Below are 18,063 nucleotides of genomic sequence, written 5' to 3'. Positions count from 1 at the left end.
AATGACAGTATACTTAAATACATTTAAGTATATTTCAGTATATTTAAATTTAATGAATGATTTAGTTTAAACTCATTAATACTAATAAAAAGTTATAGCAAAGACTATTTTATTCATATTGTCATTATCTTACAACTTCATAAGTTTTATAATATAAACATACAGTAAAAACATTATGTGTCTTCTTTTCATATAAATATCCGTAGGTTATAGCAGTCATATAATATTTTTGTTATTTTTAATGTAAACATTCATATCCTTATTTAATAAGTACAAGAAGCTCATATATAAATATGATTATACAAATATCATGTATGATTAAAAATAATACGATATAATACTTAATAAACTACGTATGGGATATATATATATATCAAGTTTTATTACTTTAAACTAATGAAATATTAAATTTATGAAACTAAATGTCTTTTCATTGATTTATAGAATATATGTATAGCATTAAGTTGTTGCTTATGCATTGCACATGATGTGATATCCATTTATATTAAAGTGCTGACAATTTGCATTTAAAAGAAATAAATAATACTATTAGCATTAACCTGATACAAAGATAGTAAAATTTAGTTTGCACTTTCACATGCATCAATCCAATCATTATACACATCTAAAGGTTCTGAAAGTAAATTGATCGTGGTTTGAAAGTCTTCTAAGCAGACTCTGCAAGTAATTCTAGCTGTGTTCCTCGACTTATCCCTGCAAATAAAAAGAGAAAGCAGTAAAATTGAAAATTAAGTAGTATAAGAATTGGCGATAAACGAATTATGCGTACATCTTAACCTCACATGATTTTTCGTGATTGCAAAACGGACAATTAAATTGTGTATCTAGCGGTTGAATAGCTTTCTTTTTACTTGGTGGCTTCCGTTTACTTTTTCTCCGGCCCATTACGTTTAAAGTGTATCAAATTATACTGATTCACCAATTTGTATTAAGCTTTGCTACTATTTGTGTTGTAAACTGTCGCGTATAATGACCAAACACAGAGTATAACGCCATGCGATTCAAGAAAAATTACTATATATTACTAGGTTTGTATATACATACATATAAAATACGTTATATAACTTTGAATATGTATCGCATAACAAATTTGAGAATTATAATCTCATTTCGTACAAAGTAATTAAATTATTAAATTATTATAGAACGAGTTATAAAATTAATTACTAAGTATCATATGTAAAAAAATTAAATATAAAGGAATTTATACTATAGGAAACATACGTGAATTAAATAATAATTACCGCTATTGCTATAATGAATACTTTCAGTGTGTATCCTTTAAAATAAGTAATTTTACAACATCGCATGTAATTTATAAAACATTGCACGTAATTACAAAAATAACCTTAATTTTGTACAGAAATTTATCAATACCTTTCCCATCAAAAAGGGAAGCAGAAATTGCTTATCAAGTACTAATAGTTGATAAAGAGCCCTCAAGAGGTAGTATTACAAAGAAATTGACACTAGATAATAATTTATTACAAATGTAAGTTTTCTGATATGTATTATAATAACATGAGCTTAAATATATTCATATTTCATTGTAATAATCTATAACATTTTTTGTAGATTAATTTGTGGAACTGAAGCACGAAAAGTTAGAGTGGCATTAACATCATTTTTTGATAGTTTAATTTTAGTAACAGAAACTATGCAACTTCTTGATCCACCTGTACCAACTTACAATTATTATTAAGTAAATATTCATTGTTAAAATTATTTCCATAGCATAACATATATAAAATGGAACATACCCCAGCTCCATATGGACCAAGATCTGTTTATGGATATGCTTTATACATAGGTTCAAATATGCTATTCCTTTTATTCCTGGTATGGGCCTTAATACCAGATCAAATTTTACATAATTTAGGATTAACATATTGGCCTTCTAAATACTGGGCTGTAGCAATACCAATTTGGGCTTTAACTGCCCTTGCTACATTTGCATTTATTATTTACCCAGCTATAAACTTATCTATGACTCCAGATATTAATGATATCACTACTATTACAGATAAACATTCACGTCCTAAAAAAGAAACTGTTCCAGGTGGTATACCATCTGTGTATGATATTCCAATAACAGAAGTTTGTAGAAAGTTGTATTTAGCAAAAAGAAGTAACAATAAACGACATTAAAAATTTATATATTTTGTTAAAAGTGTTAAATAAGATGTTATAATAATCTGTGAAATAAATTTGAAATAATATAATGTAAAAAATTTTAATATTTTACAATATATTCTGAGAATTAATATTTTGAGAAATTTACTTTAATAATTTTGCAACTATTTTTTAGTAGTACTTTAGTAATACTTTAGTATTACTTATAGGAAATTGGTCCATTACAGTAAACTGATTATGTATTTCATACATTACGTAATGTGATATCAGTAATCTTATATGGACTGAGTGAGGCAAAAAATTATATAGTTGTTAACTGTACTTTCCACATGTACATACCGAAAAAATGAAAAAATTTGTGTTGGAAGATAAAGTGCACGATCCATGGATTGATGACGAATGTGATAATATCGCAGATCATTTTTTGTCTATAGATACTAAACGCGAAATGATTGATTTAAGAAAAAAGCTACAAGATATAATCAACACAGATGCTATATTTTGTAGTTTCGAGATGATGCCTGTAAGAAGTAAGGATCTTTTCCAAAGGTTCGTATGTTATGTATTTAATAATTCTTAATGTATCTATGTTTCTATAAATAAAAATTTTTGTTACTAGTTTTTTTACAGAAATGAATAAGTACCATCCACTTTTTTATGCATTAACATGGCATAAAAATGATATGAAAGATTATTTATCTTTAGATATATTTAATATACTCCCAAATAACACACTCCTTCATCTTATAGCTAAAGATTTAACTTCCACTGATGTAAAAATTATTTTAAAGGAAGCATTAGAACATGGCATACGTAATATTTTTGTGTTAAGGGGTGGTAATTAAGAATTATTATAAAATGTTTCATGTTTAAAAAACTCTTTTATGAGACGAAAGTTTTCATATTAATTGGATTTTGTAAAAAAAAAATTTTAGATTCAACAAAGTCAAATAGTGAATTTTCACATGCAATTGATTTGGTACGTTTTATAAGGAATCAATTTGGTAATGTATTTTGTATATGCGTTGCTGGTTATCCAGAAATGCATCCAGAATCATCGTCTAAAGAAATGGATTTGATTTATTTGAAAGAAAAAGTAATTAATTCCTTTCACTTTATTATTTATTTATATATATATATAACACGAATATGTTAACGTTAATTTTATTTAAAGGTTGATGCTGGTGCAAATTTTATTATAACACAAATTGTCTTTGAAGCAAGTATTTTTATTAAATTTGTGAATGATTGTAAAAACATTGGAATTAATATTCCAATTATCCCAGGTATTTTTCCAGTTTTGAATTATACATGTCTCCAAAAAATGGCTAGAATTTGTAATATCAAAATACCTAAAATTATTTTAAATACTTTGGAATGTATAAAAGATAATGACGAAGAAGTACACAATTATGCAGTAGAAATAGCTACAAATATTATTAAACAAATTATTGCAAGTAAAACTGCTTGTGGATTCCATTTCTTCACATTAAATAAGTAATTGTTCACTCTAATAGAAAATATATAACTTAAGGTGTACTTATTTATATTTATTTATATATTTATGAATTGTAGACCATCATTATCATTGAAGATATGTGATAAACTTAATATCTTTCACTAATTTTGCTTGAAAATGGAAGAAGTTTGAACAACTAAATAATTCTATTACTAAGATAAATAATAGTAAATATGGGAGTATGCATATGATCTAAACAAATATATCGGTTTAAATGTATTCATATTACGCGCCAAATTTCTCATTAATTACCAATTCTCGAAACTCTCTATACTGGAACAACAGTGAAATATTAACATATTAAATTTATTACACGAATGACATAGGATCTCTATTAAAATTTATTGTACATTTTAATCTCTGTAAATGTACTCTTCTACATTTCGTTTTTTAATTTCTTTAAAGTACTTATCAAGAATAGTTATAAAGTTAATTTTGATATTTTCCATGAACATAACATGGCAGATTTATATGTAGACATTAAATGATCCTTTGGAAACACTAACTGCTTTACGCATGCGCGATAGAAGTATTTGTGACGAACGAAGAGAGCAGTTAGTTGAGTTGGGCGCCAGAGCTCCGCGTGGTCAGTTGGATAGTTGGTGTGACAGTAACAAGAAAGAGAAAGGATCCATAAGCCAGGATATAAAGAACAATGGCACTCTTCCATTTCAGTCCAAAACGTTGTTTGGAAGTTCAGGTGCGTGGTAAATGAATTTACCAAAAATTGATTGGTCTTAGTACACAATATGATATTTGAATGATTCCTAAACCACTTCACGTTGTTCCGGTGCGAAATTCGAAAGACAAGCAGGTGTTTAACGTGCATTATTATTTTTTGTAATAATAGTTGATAGTTTTTAATAGATAGTCATATAAAAATAAATGGTTTTTTATTATTTATCTCTCGAAATGCTAGAACCTTGCACCGTTTAGAGCTAAGACGCTATTCGGTTCGGCTATGTGGTTCTGGGCACCAAGTATGTAGTAGGCGTTCTATCGACCAATAGTCTAGTAACTAAACACGATCAAAACTGTCGGTACACAAATTTACAAATTTATAGCAAACCATCTATGTTAATGATATCTAGACAAAATATTGGGTCATGTTTGTTGAATCGATAGATAAAATGTGCTATAAAATAAACTGTGAAAGGTTTGTCTCGAAGCTGTTCGACGTATTGAGCGTGTGCTCAGAACACCTTTACAAAACTCCAACAATGCACATTATTTTGGGGCAATATTTCTAACATGGATGCAGCTTATTATTAATCGAATCGTTGCATTTAGTGGCGATATGAAATATTATGGAAATCATAAAATAAATATATATTGATCAATTGTATAAAACTGTATATTGAATTACATATCGAGTGATATAAGGTTTACCTGACCGACAGAACTTGGCATTAATTTAGACAAGCTTGATAGCCTGATATGTTACGTAATAAATTTTTAAACGATGCATAATTATTGATTACTATTTATCGTATGTTAGAGACCGGACATATTAATTGAGCCGTGATTATGATGATTTTTAATTAATACTCATAATGATAGAATTAACTAAATATTTTAACTATTGTTTTACATTTCGAACATTTATTAATGAAATTGTCGAATTGAAATGTAAATGTGTATAGCAGCAGTGGACACTCGCAATTCGCATGAATGGAGTTTTGATACAAGTTGACATATCCTCTTTGTCCCAATCGATGGAAACACGGAATCCTCCGTGATCGCGTATATGATAGGGAAAAACAATACAAGATACATTATATATTTGCTTTGTTCGTTGTTGTAAAAATTAGAAGGTTAATCTAGTGAAAATTTGAAAGCTGTCAATCTATTTTTATTGTAGCGACTTATCGCGATAATACAGGTACCGTAGCCAAACCTAAATCTTTTAACTAAATTGATTTCATATTGAATGATATATGACCACAAATACATGTTTATAGACAAAAACATGACATAACGTGTATCCAAAATATGAGAGAATCTCTTACGTCGATACACATGTCCATTGAGAAGTGCACGATATTATAATTTCGTAAGGTATCACAATTTTAGAACGAATTCGAGGTCAAAATCTGTTTTGTCCTTGTAATCTGCATTGGCCGTTCCTTCATGATGTCCCTGACAAATATTTGCTTACCGATGAAATTTCGATATATTACTATCTAAAATTGATTTTTCTCGTTTACTCATACATAGTAAATGACATATCCGATTTTAATTTCTATTAATTCTTCTTCCTCAGTTTTATAAAGGGAATTAGATACACTGAAACTGATTTTTAGGAAAATATATTAATATTTGATTAAATTATAAGTTTGATTATTGAAGTCATAGAAAGGCTGAATGAATAGTTTCGTACAAAGTGTATGTATATCTACTGTAACTTTTGGCACATTTAGAAACTCTTCGCTCAACTTGTAGATGGCTCGCCGATTACCTAATGTTATAGATATATAAACGTGACCTTCGGATCATGTAACATGCTACTACTTCAAAACCATTTCTTCCTTTTCTCTCTCCTACTATACAATATAAAATCGTTTATTATTATCGCTTATCATTAAGTAACATAACCTGACAATATCCTAATAGAGCAAAAACTTTAGTTTATATATGGAAGAATCTATTGGCAATATGGTCGCAATGAAAACTTCGGCTACAGGAAAAAGTTGGATTTCATTGTGTTTTATTCATTTTACTTATCGTATCTTCTTACAGTCTGTATCAAATTCATACAATTCAATTAAAAAGAATTACAGATTCTTTATTGCCTTCACGGAAACGTATTACAAAGTATATTAAGAAGTAAGAGTTGAAGCTAAACGTACAGTTGTCGACAAGACGATTGAATTTCAGGGTTAATAAAAATTGGATCATACGTGACACCCTCTTCTCGGTCATTTTAGCGCCATTTGACGATTATATGGCGCGAAATCAATTAGATAATTGTAGTTCACGGGTGTGTTCTATCTGGCAATGCCCTTCAAATGCTTTTTAGTTATGCAATCAATGATAATGAGTAGTATGAACTCTTCTACGTACAATAATGAACAAGATTGAACACACACTCTTTAAAACAATAATTTTTTTAAATTCGACCAACCGACTTGATTTTTTGGAGAAGTTATATACAGTTATATACAGGGTGTTGCAATTTTTTTCGGTCAAACATTGTCAGTATATTCAAGAGGCGAAGAGAAGGAAAAAATTGTCATATAAATATATGTTATTGGGAGTATCGTTAAAGAGTTAACAAAAAAGAAAGATATGCGAAAAAAGCTGGGACACCCTGCCTATGCTGAGAATTTTATCATTGCAAGATGATATAAGAATCTGCAGATTTTAGGACAGAAATCGTGAAAGCTGCGATTTTCACCATTTTTAATCGTTTGTAAGTCATAGCAACGTTAATCGATTCCGATTAAATTTTCAATATATACCTATGTAACTGACAAATATATAAAACGAATTGTTTAAATTTTCTTAACAGGCTCAGATAATAGAGTTGTGAAAGATGACCCTTACTATTTCCTTCGGGATTGCGTTTGTTTCTTTTTTCAAATTTCCTTTCAAATTGCTCAAAATCATATTTTTATATGCCATCTAATAAACTAATCCTTCTGTTATAAAAAAATCGTCATTTGATCGAATTTTAAAAAATTAATTTTGTTTCAAAGTGCGGTGTACAGTTTTGCTTATTATTGTGAATGTTGCGAACTTATTCGTCATATACCTGTCATAAACTTATTCATGCAGATTGTGATAAGATAAAAAACGACCGATTTCCAACGAAAAATTTCGCTTTCCTGCCTATGGAATTGAACGAACAAGAAATTAATAAAATATATCGTATTCGGCGGACAATTTTAATTACTTATAGGATTGTTTTATATCTTCTGAAAAATGGATCAAATTACAAAATTTCACTTGATGTTAAAAGAAATTCGAAAAATAATTCATTTGGAAAAGCCACAAAAGAGAGAAGAAGAAGTTAAAAGGAAATCTATATAATATTCATACAATTAACATCGATGGTTTACTTCTGAAGTAATAGTTTTTGAAGTAGTAGTAAAAGTTTTTTAATAATTTACCCAGCAGATGGCATGGTTCGATGTTCAATATTAAAATTTACTCTTTTTCAAATTCTTTTCTTTTTCCTTTAAATAATTATAAATTTATTTAGATATAGGTAATTATATATGTATATAAATATATATAAGTATACAGTCTGAAATAAATTAGCCTTGTCTTCAAGTTTAGTTTAATCATTTAGCTTGTTTTCATTGAACTTTTTAGAAAATTAATCTTGCAACTGCCATTACTACTTGTTCAGTGATTCATTTTGATTATCGTCGACTCTGATAAGCGGTAGTTAAGATATTGTTGTAATACATATTTTTGTTTTTCTGACTCGCACAAAGATTTGATCAGATTTTACAACAATTTATTTATTTCATTCAATTTCGAAGGCTCCTTCGTAACCGTATTGCTCAAAAACAGTTTCAAGTGTGTCGAAAAATTTAGAATTCCTTAGCGAACACGCAGAAACTTGCTCATAATGAGGATCGGTGTAGTAAAGAAAGGAGAACTGGTTCTCGCCAAGAACACGGTGATGTCAGCCTACTTTCAATCGAGAGAGGAAATAAGGTCGGAGATCTTCATTTCGCTGAAATGTGCATTCGCATATTTTCTTCGTACTTCAATTTCCGTATTATGAGAAAGATCGGCCATGAAACGAGTAGAAATGAAAATTCATTTTATATGACGTCACTGTGGTCACGGAAAACTCGGACTCTCGAGTAGATTAAAATAACCATGACTTGCACCAACGAAATTTATATTTCATATCGATAAATAAGATACGTGATTCGATTTGCTTGATTGAATGAATAAATATCGACAAAATAATTAATTTATTCGAGTTTATCAATAAGAGACTAAATTGTAATCGCGATAACGTATTAATGAGTAATGCGATTGACCTAATGCACGCGAATAATCCGGTACATATAACATTCGCGCCTGTACCCAAAGTTCAACGATAAAATCGTAGAATGGCTGGACTATAGGAATGTATCGTTGTTCGTTGGTTACGACACCGTGTGAATACCATAGATTGTTCGCTCATTACCAAGACATTAGGGCTTCGTACTTCTTAAAATTCAAACTTCTTTAACTATCTTTTTACTATTTTTATAACTGAATCGTAATAAATAGATATGTATAATAACCGATTAATCGCAAGTTAATGAATTTATACAACTATTATCTTCCTTCTAGTAGCTGACTATTTAAACAAAATGTCCCGAGTTGTATAATAGCGAGATGACGAGATTGAGGCACATAATCGTACTTGCGTATTAAGTAATGGACTTTTAGAAAGAAGTCATCGTAATGCCACATGCGTCAGCACGCATAAATCATTGAAAACTAGAGAGAATTTAAATGATTACTGGTGCACGTAATGTCATTGTCGGTCACATGGTGTGAAGCGAATCGCGCGCGATGCGTGACGTCAAATCTGTGAATACATATATTGTGAACACGTGGGATGATAATCTCTGTTCATCGTGACACAACCAATTCACAGATCCAAAATTTAATTGACCACTCGATCTCGTTGTTCTTTTCACTCTTTCAGACGTACGTTAAAATTATATGTCGGCGAAAATCGGTCGCAAACATAGAACACGAAGAATATTTATATAATTCGAAAACATTACACGTTGTTTTACAAATATTACCTAGTTAAGTATCGTTGTAATCTGTTGACTGATAATCTGTTGTAGTAGACTTATATTACCAGATTACTTAATTACAGCTGGCTCCCAGGGTCTAATCTTTGCTGCACATTTAACTAGACGCCTAAACACATAAATCAACCTCATGTTTAGTCGAGATTAGAACACTATTAAGAAACAACGTATTACAGTTTACCTTTATCGTTATCTATATCTATGCAGGCAGTATCTTCATATAAGAAAAAAAAAAAAAAAAAAAAAAAAAAAACGCTAGCGTTAGAGCATCTCATGAATTAATTTAAGTTATATCTGTATTTATCATTAATAAACTTGATTTATCATGAGAAGAATATAATGCTTTCAACTATCTTGTTCAAGTCGAATATCTTTTAGCACTTACGATAGAGCAAATCGGATGAGTGGTAAATGAGTTTCAGGTTGGAAATCGATTTCTTCGATCGACCTATGCATTATTAAAGTTCTCTCCTTGCCAATACCAGTAGCGAATAAAAATAAATCATTTGAAAAATGATTCTAATTGCATCGTATTGAAATTTCCATATTATCGCTCGATAATTTTAATTTTATTAACGTTTAAGCGTCGATCATAGGAAAGCTTCACGTGATATCAGTTTGCCATATATATCTTGTTAGTCGTATAAAATTAAGAATTCGATTACATGTAATTTTGGAAGGTTTTGCTTAATTAAGAATTACGATAAATCGTTATATTTACTATTGTTGTATTTACATACTTATTCGTCATTAAACGTATAAAACTTACATACATATGTATAACTGATAATTCAAGGTCAACAAATATGTTTTCTATTGTTCTCTACATAACTTCAATTTTTTGTTTCCTATAGTATCGAGGATAAAACGAAGTGACTTGCACGCGATGGGAGAAAAATCACGATATGTTACGATCATATAGCATAATGTATGTACACACGTAACAGGCCATCTGTACTATTATGATAATACAAGATAATACATGATTTACATACACAAGTTCAGAGATATTTATCTTTCGTACCGACACTAATCAAAACTTTCCAGGTTCTTACATGCGATTTATCCGATGCCAAACATTCAAACAGGTGATATATTGTGTTGGAAAATTTAAATATTATTATGGTTGTTAGACTAACAGATAGGAACGGAGTAGGCTATATTTATTTTTTGTCATTCAAATGAAGCAGGGAATATAAAAATAAAGTAGCATTGACAAAAGTAAGATTAAAATCCAAATGTATAAATATTGAATATTACTTAAGTGTGTAAGAATTCGTACACCAACTCGCGTAAACTACCTAACGCTACGTAATATCATTTATTCATTACGAGATATCTCGAGTCATATCTTACACGAGCAAAGAATCATGTATTGAACTTTGTTCGTAAGCAGCTAATTATCGCTTATCATAAAAAGTTGGAACTTTGTAAAAGTCGACACTATATTACTATAAGTTGATATTTCTCTTTTTTTTCTTTACTTTCCTCTTGTTTTATCACGCCAGTTACATCGCTTTATTTTTACTCGCGTGTAAAAAAAGAAAAATATGTGAAAAATGAAATGTATTTCGAGCTATTCTCGGATCGATTTATAAATTGTAAGAATTATGTCGAAAATACGGTGAAAGTTTCTGATTTGGATTCTAAACTTACGTTAGTCTTCTCTCGACTTACAGCAATGACAATTTTAATTATAGCCATTTAACGCAATTCCTAAAGAGAAAAGATACAATTAACTAACTAGAATTCATCGTGTACTCGTTACCGAGAGACTACAAATATTTCCAAGATAGTAAAGTAACAATTATATTTTACATCTTATTCCGATATACTTCGACCGAAATAATTCTTTACATGATTTCTTTTGCTTTTACTAGTAATCAGTTAATGCAAATAGATAAATAGTATTAGAATTTCGAGTGAAATTTTAATATTTCCACTCGATCAACTGATCATTATCAACCTGATTCACAACGATACGTATAACGGAAATAAAAGTCTCAGTCTCAATCTATTCAATTAGTATTTCGTTACATCATTGTGGTTACCACCTGATATCCATCTTATGTTACGTACCAAGTATATTGTTACTTGCAGCTGAAGCAATAAATTGGAATGTGAACGGGACAACGCATAACGTACAGATTGAATTGTAAACTCGCTTTATCCCTATATTGCAGTCCGATAAGTAACATTATCCAGGTATTTGATTTTATTCGACGGAGCTAAGTCATCGAAAGTAATTAAGAAAAATATATATTCAAACACTCTTATGGCCATGTACATAAAATAATCAATATTTTTTATATTAAAATACTACTCCGTCGAGTATTTATTTTTAATTTTCAACATTACTTTCACTCACAGCAACCAACACTTAAAATAATAGGACGGTTATCTACAAACCGTATAATTAATTCACTCAACTATGATGGAAGCGATTATTCAAAAATCTGAAGTTTCTAATCAAATAATTCTTCAAATTAGTCAAAGATCAATTCGTGTATAAAATCGTGATATTTCGTACGACACCGTGAACTTGATACATCCCGGTGAAACGTATGTAATCATTTCTTTAACATTGAATATCATTGTGTCGCGAAGGACACATTCTTTGCATCTAATTTTCTTATCACGTGTGCATTATGTAGCGTAGGTTAAATTATAGAACACGTGAAACTACTTATTTTTAGTCATAAACTACTTGGAACTCTGGCCTGTATCCAGATGTAATATTCTGTATACATGTACGTATTTAATAACGTTCTAGGTGAACCCTTGCACTCATAAATACAATACGCTAGCCAAAAAAAGAACAACGTAATCCTAAAATATAGCACCAGCACAAATCATTTGCTATAGAACAAATTCTTTTTCATAAGAATAGATAGATTAAAGAATAGATTTAGAATTATTATGTAACAGGATCAACTTTCGTGTTATAGTTAAACGATACTTTCGACATACTATTTTTGTTTAGTGATAAATCATTACTCGTATATAATTGCGAGATTTGTATACCTCGACGCGTATGTAGAGAATCGCGTGCAATGATCTTATAAGATGAATGACAAATTTAATAGAAAGGCCAAGGTCACTGGCGACTCATATTCAACATTCATTGTATGTACGTCGAAGATGGTCTCGTCCGGTGTATGGTGTGATCATACAATATTACTACGCTCGTAGATGACGCCAGTGAAAAGAAAACACCTATCACTGTGGTGGACTGAATTTTTGATTTAACAATTTTTCAATAATCTACATTTAGGTATTTCATAACGGGATCATTGTATAACTAGAGGCTCGATAAAGTTGGTACAATAATTACTCACACAATTTCTAGAGTTCTTTTTAAAAAATTCAATATTATAAACGTAGAGGATGTTTGCACGCGATAAAAAATATGAGAAACCATTTTCATATATTCTGTTTTTGATATCGAAATCGATCGAAGTTAAACAACGAATATCGAAATCCACTAATTCGTACCGGATGTTCCGCTTTACTTTTCCATCGTGATTTCACCTCGACCTAATTCCTCATCACAGAATGCGGTCACGAATCGATGTTCGCTGGCCGAGCTTTTAGCCTGTATTTACCGTTATCTAGAGATTTCTACGCTAGTCTGTAGACAATGACTTGCTATGGAAATACTTGACGATAAAATAGTACAAAAGATCTAATAATTTAAAAATACGTATAAGAAACAGAGAGACAAATCGTATGATATAATCATCAACGTAACCGACTTACGTGTGTTTCAGAAATAACTTTCTGCCTGACTGTTATGTCGGAACGTGAATAGTTCATTTCAGTTTTATTATAACGCAGGCGGCTTATTATAATAGTATTAACTGTATTGCTGAAGAGAGAAATGCTTATAAAAAATAATTAAACCTAAGATTATGAAACCTGATATGCAATTATGCTACGCAATGTCAACTGTAATAATTCTTTTAACTTAGCGTTCTCCGGTACCTTTTTCCAAGGTCTACGCATTGATAATGAACTTTAACAGGGAACCCCATGACCTCGAGCGAGGCTTGAACGATATATTGAAATTCTTATGAATGATATTGAATTTATATTTCTCAAAAAATTGTCTTTGTCAATAGCAGACATTAGCTTTAATATTTTTTCACTTTTTTATTATTATAGACGTCAATTTAAAATGGTCACGATATTGGCGCAGTTTAGTTCTTCACGTGTATTCTTGATCGAGCAAATATATCATTACACGCAATTCGTTCTTTTTACGTAATCCGGCAATTGTCGCCGATTATTCGTTACAACTGGTAACGTCGATACATAAAGTTCTGTCCTTAACGAAAATTTAATTACATCCATCAGGTTGAACGAGGAAAATTGTTTTACGAAACCGATAAAATATTTACCTGTCTTTGGACTGCTATTACCACAAAGGCAGAGAATATCTTATCTGTTCTTATTATGTAACAATTAATATTTATGTGAATTAAAGATAATAAGAATTAAAGCGAGATTAAAAAAAAATCAGAATATAATCCAGAATTAATTTCTTCTTTTGCTTTTTGCAGAAGATAACTTCGACCATATTCTTAAGATCATTGAGCGATGCCTCCACCGACCTGAAAAAGGTTCTGGCTGATAAAATTCCAAAGGAGCAAGAGCGTGTCAAGGCTTTCCGTAAACAACATGGATCCACCAAAGTTGGAGAGGTCACCGTAGACATGGTACGCGTTTGTTCGTGCAATTTCAAGTATATCATGCGTTTTATATACATTTTACATACTAAATATCTGACGATGAATAAATTATCATGCATTGTAGCAATATTATCGCAAGAGCGGAACGTCACGCGATGAACGTTGCGTATTAACATATTAAGCCACGTGGAAGACAACGAATCTCACTATGAAAGACACACTACGAGTTATTTTTTGTAACATTGATAAGTGTCTCGCGAGTGGCTGATAAAGACCATGGAATCAGCGCGTATGCCGCGTGCTTATCATGTGATCGCGATATACATACATATATAGGCAGGCTTTTAGGTTGTCGGAAAAATTCTAGCTGCCTAATAATCGGAGAAAAAAACTTGCAATTTCTATATCAATATTCGATGAACTTTATTCCCTGTATATCACGTTCTTAGAGATTTTTTGCTGGCGATCGAATTCTTTGTGTTTAATGAGATCTATCCAAGCAAGAAATTATGCTACAATATGAGACATCTTTCCTTTTTGCCTTCGTTTTATTTTCTATGATACGTTGTGCGTTTCTCTCTCTATTCTTATTTATAAAATTAAATCATGATCGATGTTAAAGTAACATTTAGGCCAGTCCAAAGTGCGACTCCTGTGGTCGTTACATCAGAGATCAATGTCAATGAACACATCTCCTCTTTTTTCGCCTGATGTTGATATCGCGTGATAACTTTTCCTTACTTTTTAGATGTATGGTGGTATGCGTGGAATTAAAGGACTTGTATGGGAACCGTCGGTCCTGGATCCTGAAGAAGGTATCAGATTCCGAGGAAAGTCGATTCCAGAATGTCAAAAGCTTCTACCAAAAGCTAAGGGTGGTGCGGAACCGCTTCCAGAAGGTTTATTCTGGCTTCTGATTACTGGCGACGTTCCCACGGATGCCCAAGTGAAAGCAATCTCTCAAGAATGGGCCTCACGAAGCGCGTTACCTGATCATGTAGTCAAAGCTCTGAACAACTTCCCCAAGTCACTTCACCCCATGACTCAATTCTCCGCCGCTATTACTCTCTTAAATAGCGAGAGTGAATACGTAAAAGCGTATACGGGAGGTGTACACAAGTCCAAATATTGGGAAACCGTTTACGAAGATTCGATGAATTTAATTGCTAAATTACCCGTAGTGGCTGCCACGATCTACAGAAATATTTACAAGGGTGGTAAAGGCTTGGGATCCGTCGATGCGGGAAAAGATTGGTCTTGGAATTTCGCGAACATGCTCGGTTACGACAACCCACAATTCATCGAACTTATGCGCTTATACCTAACCATCCACTCTGATCATGAAGGTGGAAATGTATCTGCACATACAACTCACTTGGTAGGTTCGGCATTGTCTGATCCGTATTTGTCATTCGCTGCTGGAATGAACGGTTTGGCTGGACCTCTTCATGGTCTTGCAAATCAAGAAGTATTGGTATGGCTAGAAAAGTTGCGCAGCAACGTTGGAGACAATCCCAGTGACGATAAGCTGAAGGAATTTATTTGGAACACGTTGAAGAGCGGTCAAGTCGTTCCTGGATACGGTCATGCCGTACTGAGAAAGACTGATCCTAGATATACATGCCAGAGAGAATTTGCATTGAAACACTTGCCGGATGACAAACTATTCAAGGTAAAGTTTCAGAATGAATAATTTCTTTAGGATTTGTATTAAGTTTTTAGCTTGTTGTCTATTAATGATCATATTCTTATATTTTCAGCTTGTTTCTCAAGTATACAAGGTAGTTCCACCGATTCTTTTGGAAACTGGCAAGGTAAAGAACCCATGGCCAAATGTAGATGCTCATTCGGGAGTTCTACTGCAATACTACGGAATGAAAGAGATGAATTATTACACCGTCCTGTTCGGAGTATCGCGTGCTCTTGGTGTTCTGGCGTCTCTTGTTTGGGATCGGGCTCTCGGTCTTCCCATAGAAAGGCCCAAATCTCTAAGCACTGATCTTCTCATGAAATCCGTCAAAGCCTAAACAACTTTATTTATGAAAAATCGGTGTCACCTTTTAAGTTTGTGACACACCATCATCATGATTTCAAAAGTAAAGAACTGACTGCTTTCTATCATAGTGAAAATGTTATTAATGCACAGAAAGATGTAATTTTCTTGAGCTCATTTCGAATTCATTTTAAATGACTTCAAAGAAGTCGTTTTAATTGTTGAATCTTATTAAAAAGATGTAAAATTAGGTATTAAGTCAAGTTATCGTCTCACGTAACGATATGTGCTTCGAATGTAAACACATGAAAAATAGATTTCGCAGTTTATTGTATCGCAAAAATTTTTGCCTACATCTTTTAATGACATGTTCATCCACCTTTTTCTGTTGACAATGCAGATTTCGTGTAAATGAGGTAGAGTTTTTGCGATATCAAACAAGCTACGAAAAAATTCATCCGTTAAATTTAGCTTAACTGCCAAGCCCTTTAAAAAAATGTAATATGCCCATTAGCGGTAAACACAGTTCATTGTAAATATATTTGCCACTTTATTTAACTTATAGAGCGGCGATTTTAGAAATGAAAGTGACGTAATTCATTATACAGTTAGTAAATCATTAAAACGTTCACTACAAAGCTAGATGTACGTAGTGAAGGTTTTTCAAATATTGTAAATTGAACAGACACTGCCAAAAAAATATCAGAAATTTTAGAATATACATTGAATCACAATAATTATCTTTATGGCTATTATTACGTGATCATTAAATACCGTTTTACCAGCAGAAGTCTGCAAAATATAATGGCTCTTAGTAAACTATGTAAAATAAGAAATAAATAGAGCTAATAAAGCATGTAAAAAATGTTGCAGTGTTTGCACACCAGTTGTTGATTTTAGATTCTTTAAAAACATTATAAACTTGGCTCAATCACATCGATCTACTTCGGTGAACTTAAATTTTAAAACATGATGACCAGTGGTAAAACCACTGTTACAAGAATGAGTGAGTGTGTGCGATACTTTATTTATAAAGAACGTGAAAATAAACAAATCTTTCAACATTATGTCTGGCTTTTTTTTGGCACTTTAAGACAAGCAATTGAAATGTAAAAATATAAGATAAGTAAATATTTTCAATTTATTTTACTTGTATTTTTACTTCATTTTGAATTATGTATTTTTAATTGTTATTCGTATATCAAAAGAACAAATAGAATATAGTAGATTATATAGTTTACAACATATAGTTTAAAAGAATTTTAAAACAAAAATACAAAAAGCTTTCTGTTCTTACTCTTATTACAACAATTCTATTATGCGCGACACCCTCTAACGCCACAGTTAAACAGTGAATTTTCTGAATATGAGGTAGCGATTCGTTATTGTGAACCACGTAAAGAAATATTCCAAAACCAATACTCAATGAGTAACAAATGATCGTACATTTCACCGAATTGTGGTAGCAAAACCGTCGGTATTTTTGCAAGATCATCGCGCAGGATTTAGTACAATTAGATGATAACAGCGCGCGGTATTACCGTGGGCTTTTGCAAACCGCTTAACTATTTAATATGATTTTCGACACTGATAACGTATCGAACGAGAGTTATCCTTCAAATTCATCGTACTCGCCAAAATAAGATGCTTCAAGATCCGCGCTTTAATCTCTTAGCAGCTTCTCCATTTGCGCTTGAACTCTATCAAATTAATCACGCAAGTCTATGTATATTTTAATTCATCGTTTTAAAGCATATATATATATTACATATATTTCGCTACATGAAGTTTCTATCAAAAGTTTAAAGCGAATTAATATTGACCAACTCAGAGGAATCTATCTAAACAAATTGGACCACTTAATGAATATTAACGTACTTGACATATATAGATGACTATGAAAAATTATTGAAACGAATGAACTGTATA

General features: G+C 31.3%; 5 protein-coding genes across 7 annotated transcripts; 4 read left to right on the top strand and 1 right to left on the bottom strand.

Moving 5' to 3' along the window:
* Positions 1-92: 92 nt before the first annotated feature.
* LOC132916218 (transcription elongation factor 1 homolog) lies at positions 93-918 on the bottom strand. Its single transcript, XM_060976022.1, has 2 exons — positions 791-918; positions 93-714 (listed from the first exon to the last, which is right to left on the bottom strand). Exons 1-2 carry the CDS (start codon positions 904-906, stop codon positions 582-584), a joined length of 249 nt encoding a protein of 82 aa, XP_060832005.1. The 5' UTR covers positions 907-918; the 3' UTR covers positions 93-581.
* Positions 919-940: 22 nt separating this feature from the next.
* LOC132916209 (EKC/KEOPS complex subunit LAGE3) lies at positions 941-1,746 on the top strand. Of its 2 annotated transcripts, XM_060976007.1 has the most exons (4): positions 941-1,049; positions 1,167-1,295; positions 1,385-1,513; positions 1,597-1,746. In XM_060976007.1, exons 2-4 carry the CDS (start codon positions 1,279-1,281, stop codon positions 1,721-1,723), a joined length of 273 nt encoding a protein of 90 aa, XP_060831990.1. In that variant the 5' UTR covers positions 941-1,049; positions 1,167-1,278; the 3' UTR covers positions 1,724-1,746. The 2 variants fall into 2 exon arrangements, with proteins under 2 accessions (XP_060831990.1, XP_060831983.1); XM_060976000.1 differs by lacking the exon at positions 941-1,049 and having other exon boundaries at positions 1,071-1,295.
* Positions 1,747-1,770: 24 nt separating this feature from the next.
* On the top strand, positions 1,771-2,176 carry LOC132916193 (phosphatidylinositol N-acetylglucosaminyltransferase subunit P). Its single transcript, XM_060975980.1, has one exon. The coding sequence runs from the start codon at positions 1,771-1,773 to the stop codon at positions 2,167-2,169; it is 399 nt and encodes a 132-aa protein (XP_060831963.1). The 3' UTR covers positions 2,170-2,176.
* Positions 2,177-2,315: 139 nt separating this feature from the next.
* On the top strand, positions 2,316-3,892 carry LOC132916135 (methylenetetrahydrofolate reductase (NADPH)). Its single transcript, XM_060975942.1, has 5 exons — positions 2,316-2,703; positions 2,774-2,991; positions 3,090-3,250; positions 3,329-3,651; positions 3,730-3,892. Exons 1-5 carry the CDS (start codon positions 2,501-2,503, stop codon positions 3,776-3,778), a joined length of 954 nt encoding a protein of 317 aa, XP_060831925.1. The 5' UTR covers positions 2,316-2,500; the 3' UTR covers positions 3,779-3,892.
* A 130-nt stretch (positions 3,893-4,022) lies between these two features.
* LOC132916075 (probable citrate synthase 2, mitochondrial) lies at positions 4,023-17,201 on the top strand. 2 transcript variants are annotated; one of them, XM_060975847.1, is made up of 4 exons: positions 4,023-4,373; positions 14,013-14,168; positions 14,890-15,813; positions 15,902-17,201. In XM_060975847.1, exons 1-4 carry the CDS (start codon positions 4,329-4,331, stop codon positions 16,166-16,168), a joined length of 1,392 nt encoding a protein of 463 aa, XP_060831830.1. In that variant the 5' UTR covers positions 4,023-4,328; the 3' UTR covers positions 16,169-17,201. The 2 variants fall into 2 exon arrangements, with proteins under 2 accessions (XP_060831830.1, XP_060831836.1); XM_060975853.1 differs by lacking the exon at positions 4,023-4,373 and adding an exon at positions 13,729-13,751.
* The last annotated feature ends 862 nt before the right edge of the window (positions 17,202-18,063 follow it).

This window comes from Bombus pascuorum, chromosome 1 (genome assembly GCF_905332965.1).
Source record: "Bombus pascuorum chromosome 1, iyBomPasc1.1, whole genome shotgun sequence".
Taxonomy (NCBI): domain Eukaryota; kingdom Metazoa; phylum Arthropoda; class Insecta; order Hymenoptera; family Apidae; genus Bombus; species Bombus pascuorum.
Note: the sequence above shows the minus strand (reverse complement) of the source record. Positions and strands in the feature narration are given on the sequence as shown.

Coding starts and splice junctions, on each gene's coding strand:
- LOC132916209 (XM_060976007.1), top strand. Junction 1,514..1,596: donor GATAATAATTTATTACAAAT/GTAAGTTTTCTG, acceptor CATTTTTTGTAG/ATTAATTTGTGGAACTGAAG.
- LOC132916075 (XM_060975847.1), top strand. CDS start 4,329: ATGGCACTCTTCCATTTCAGTCCAAAACGTTGTTTGGAAGTTCAG. Junction 14,169..14,889: donor GAGAGGTCACCGTAGACATG/GTACGCGTTTGT, acceptor CTTACTTTTTAG/ATGTATGGTGGTATGCGTGG. Junction 15,814..15,901: donor CGGATGACAAACTATTCAAG/GTAAAGTTTCAG, acceptor TTATATTTTCAG/CTTGTTTCTCAAGTATACAA.
- LOC132916218 (XM_060976022.1), bottom strand. CDS start 906: ATGGGCCGGAGAAAAAGTAAACGGAAGCCACCAAGTAAAAAGAAAGCT. Junction 715..790: donor AAATCATGTGAGGTTAAGAT/GTACGCATAATT, acceptor TTTTATTTGCAG/GGATAAGTCGAGGAACACAG.
- LOC132916193 (XM_060975980.1), top strand. CDS start 1,771: ATGGAACATACCCCAGCTCCATATGGACCAAGATCTGTTTATGGATAT.
- LOC132916135 (XM_060975942.1), top strand. CDS start 2,501: ATGAAAAAATTTGTGTTGGAAGATAAAGTGCACGATCCATGGATTGAT. Junction 2,992..3,089: donor TATTTTTGTGTTAAGGGGTG/GTAATTAAGAAT, acceptor AAAAAATTTTAG/ATTCAACAAAGTCAAATAGT. Junction 3,652..3,729: donor CATTTCTTCACATTAAATAA/GTAATTGTTCAC, acceptor TATGAATTGTAG/ACCATCATTATCATTGAAGA.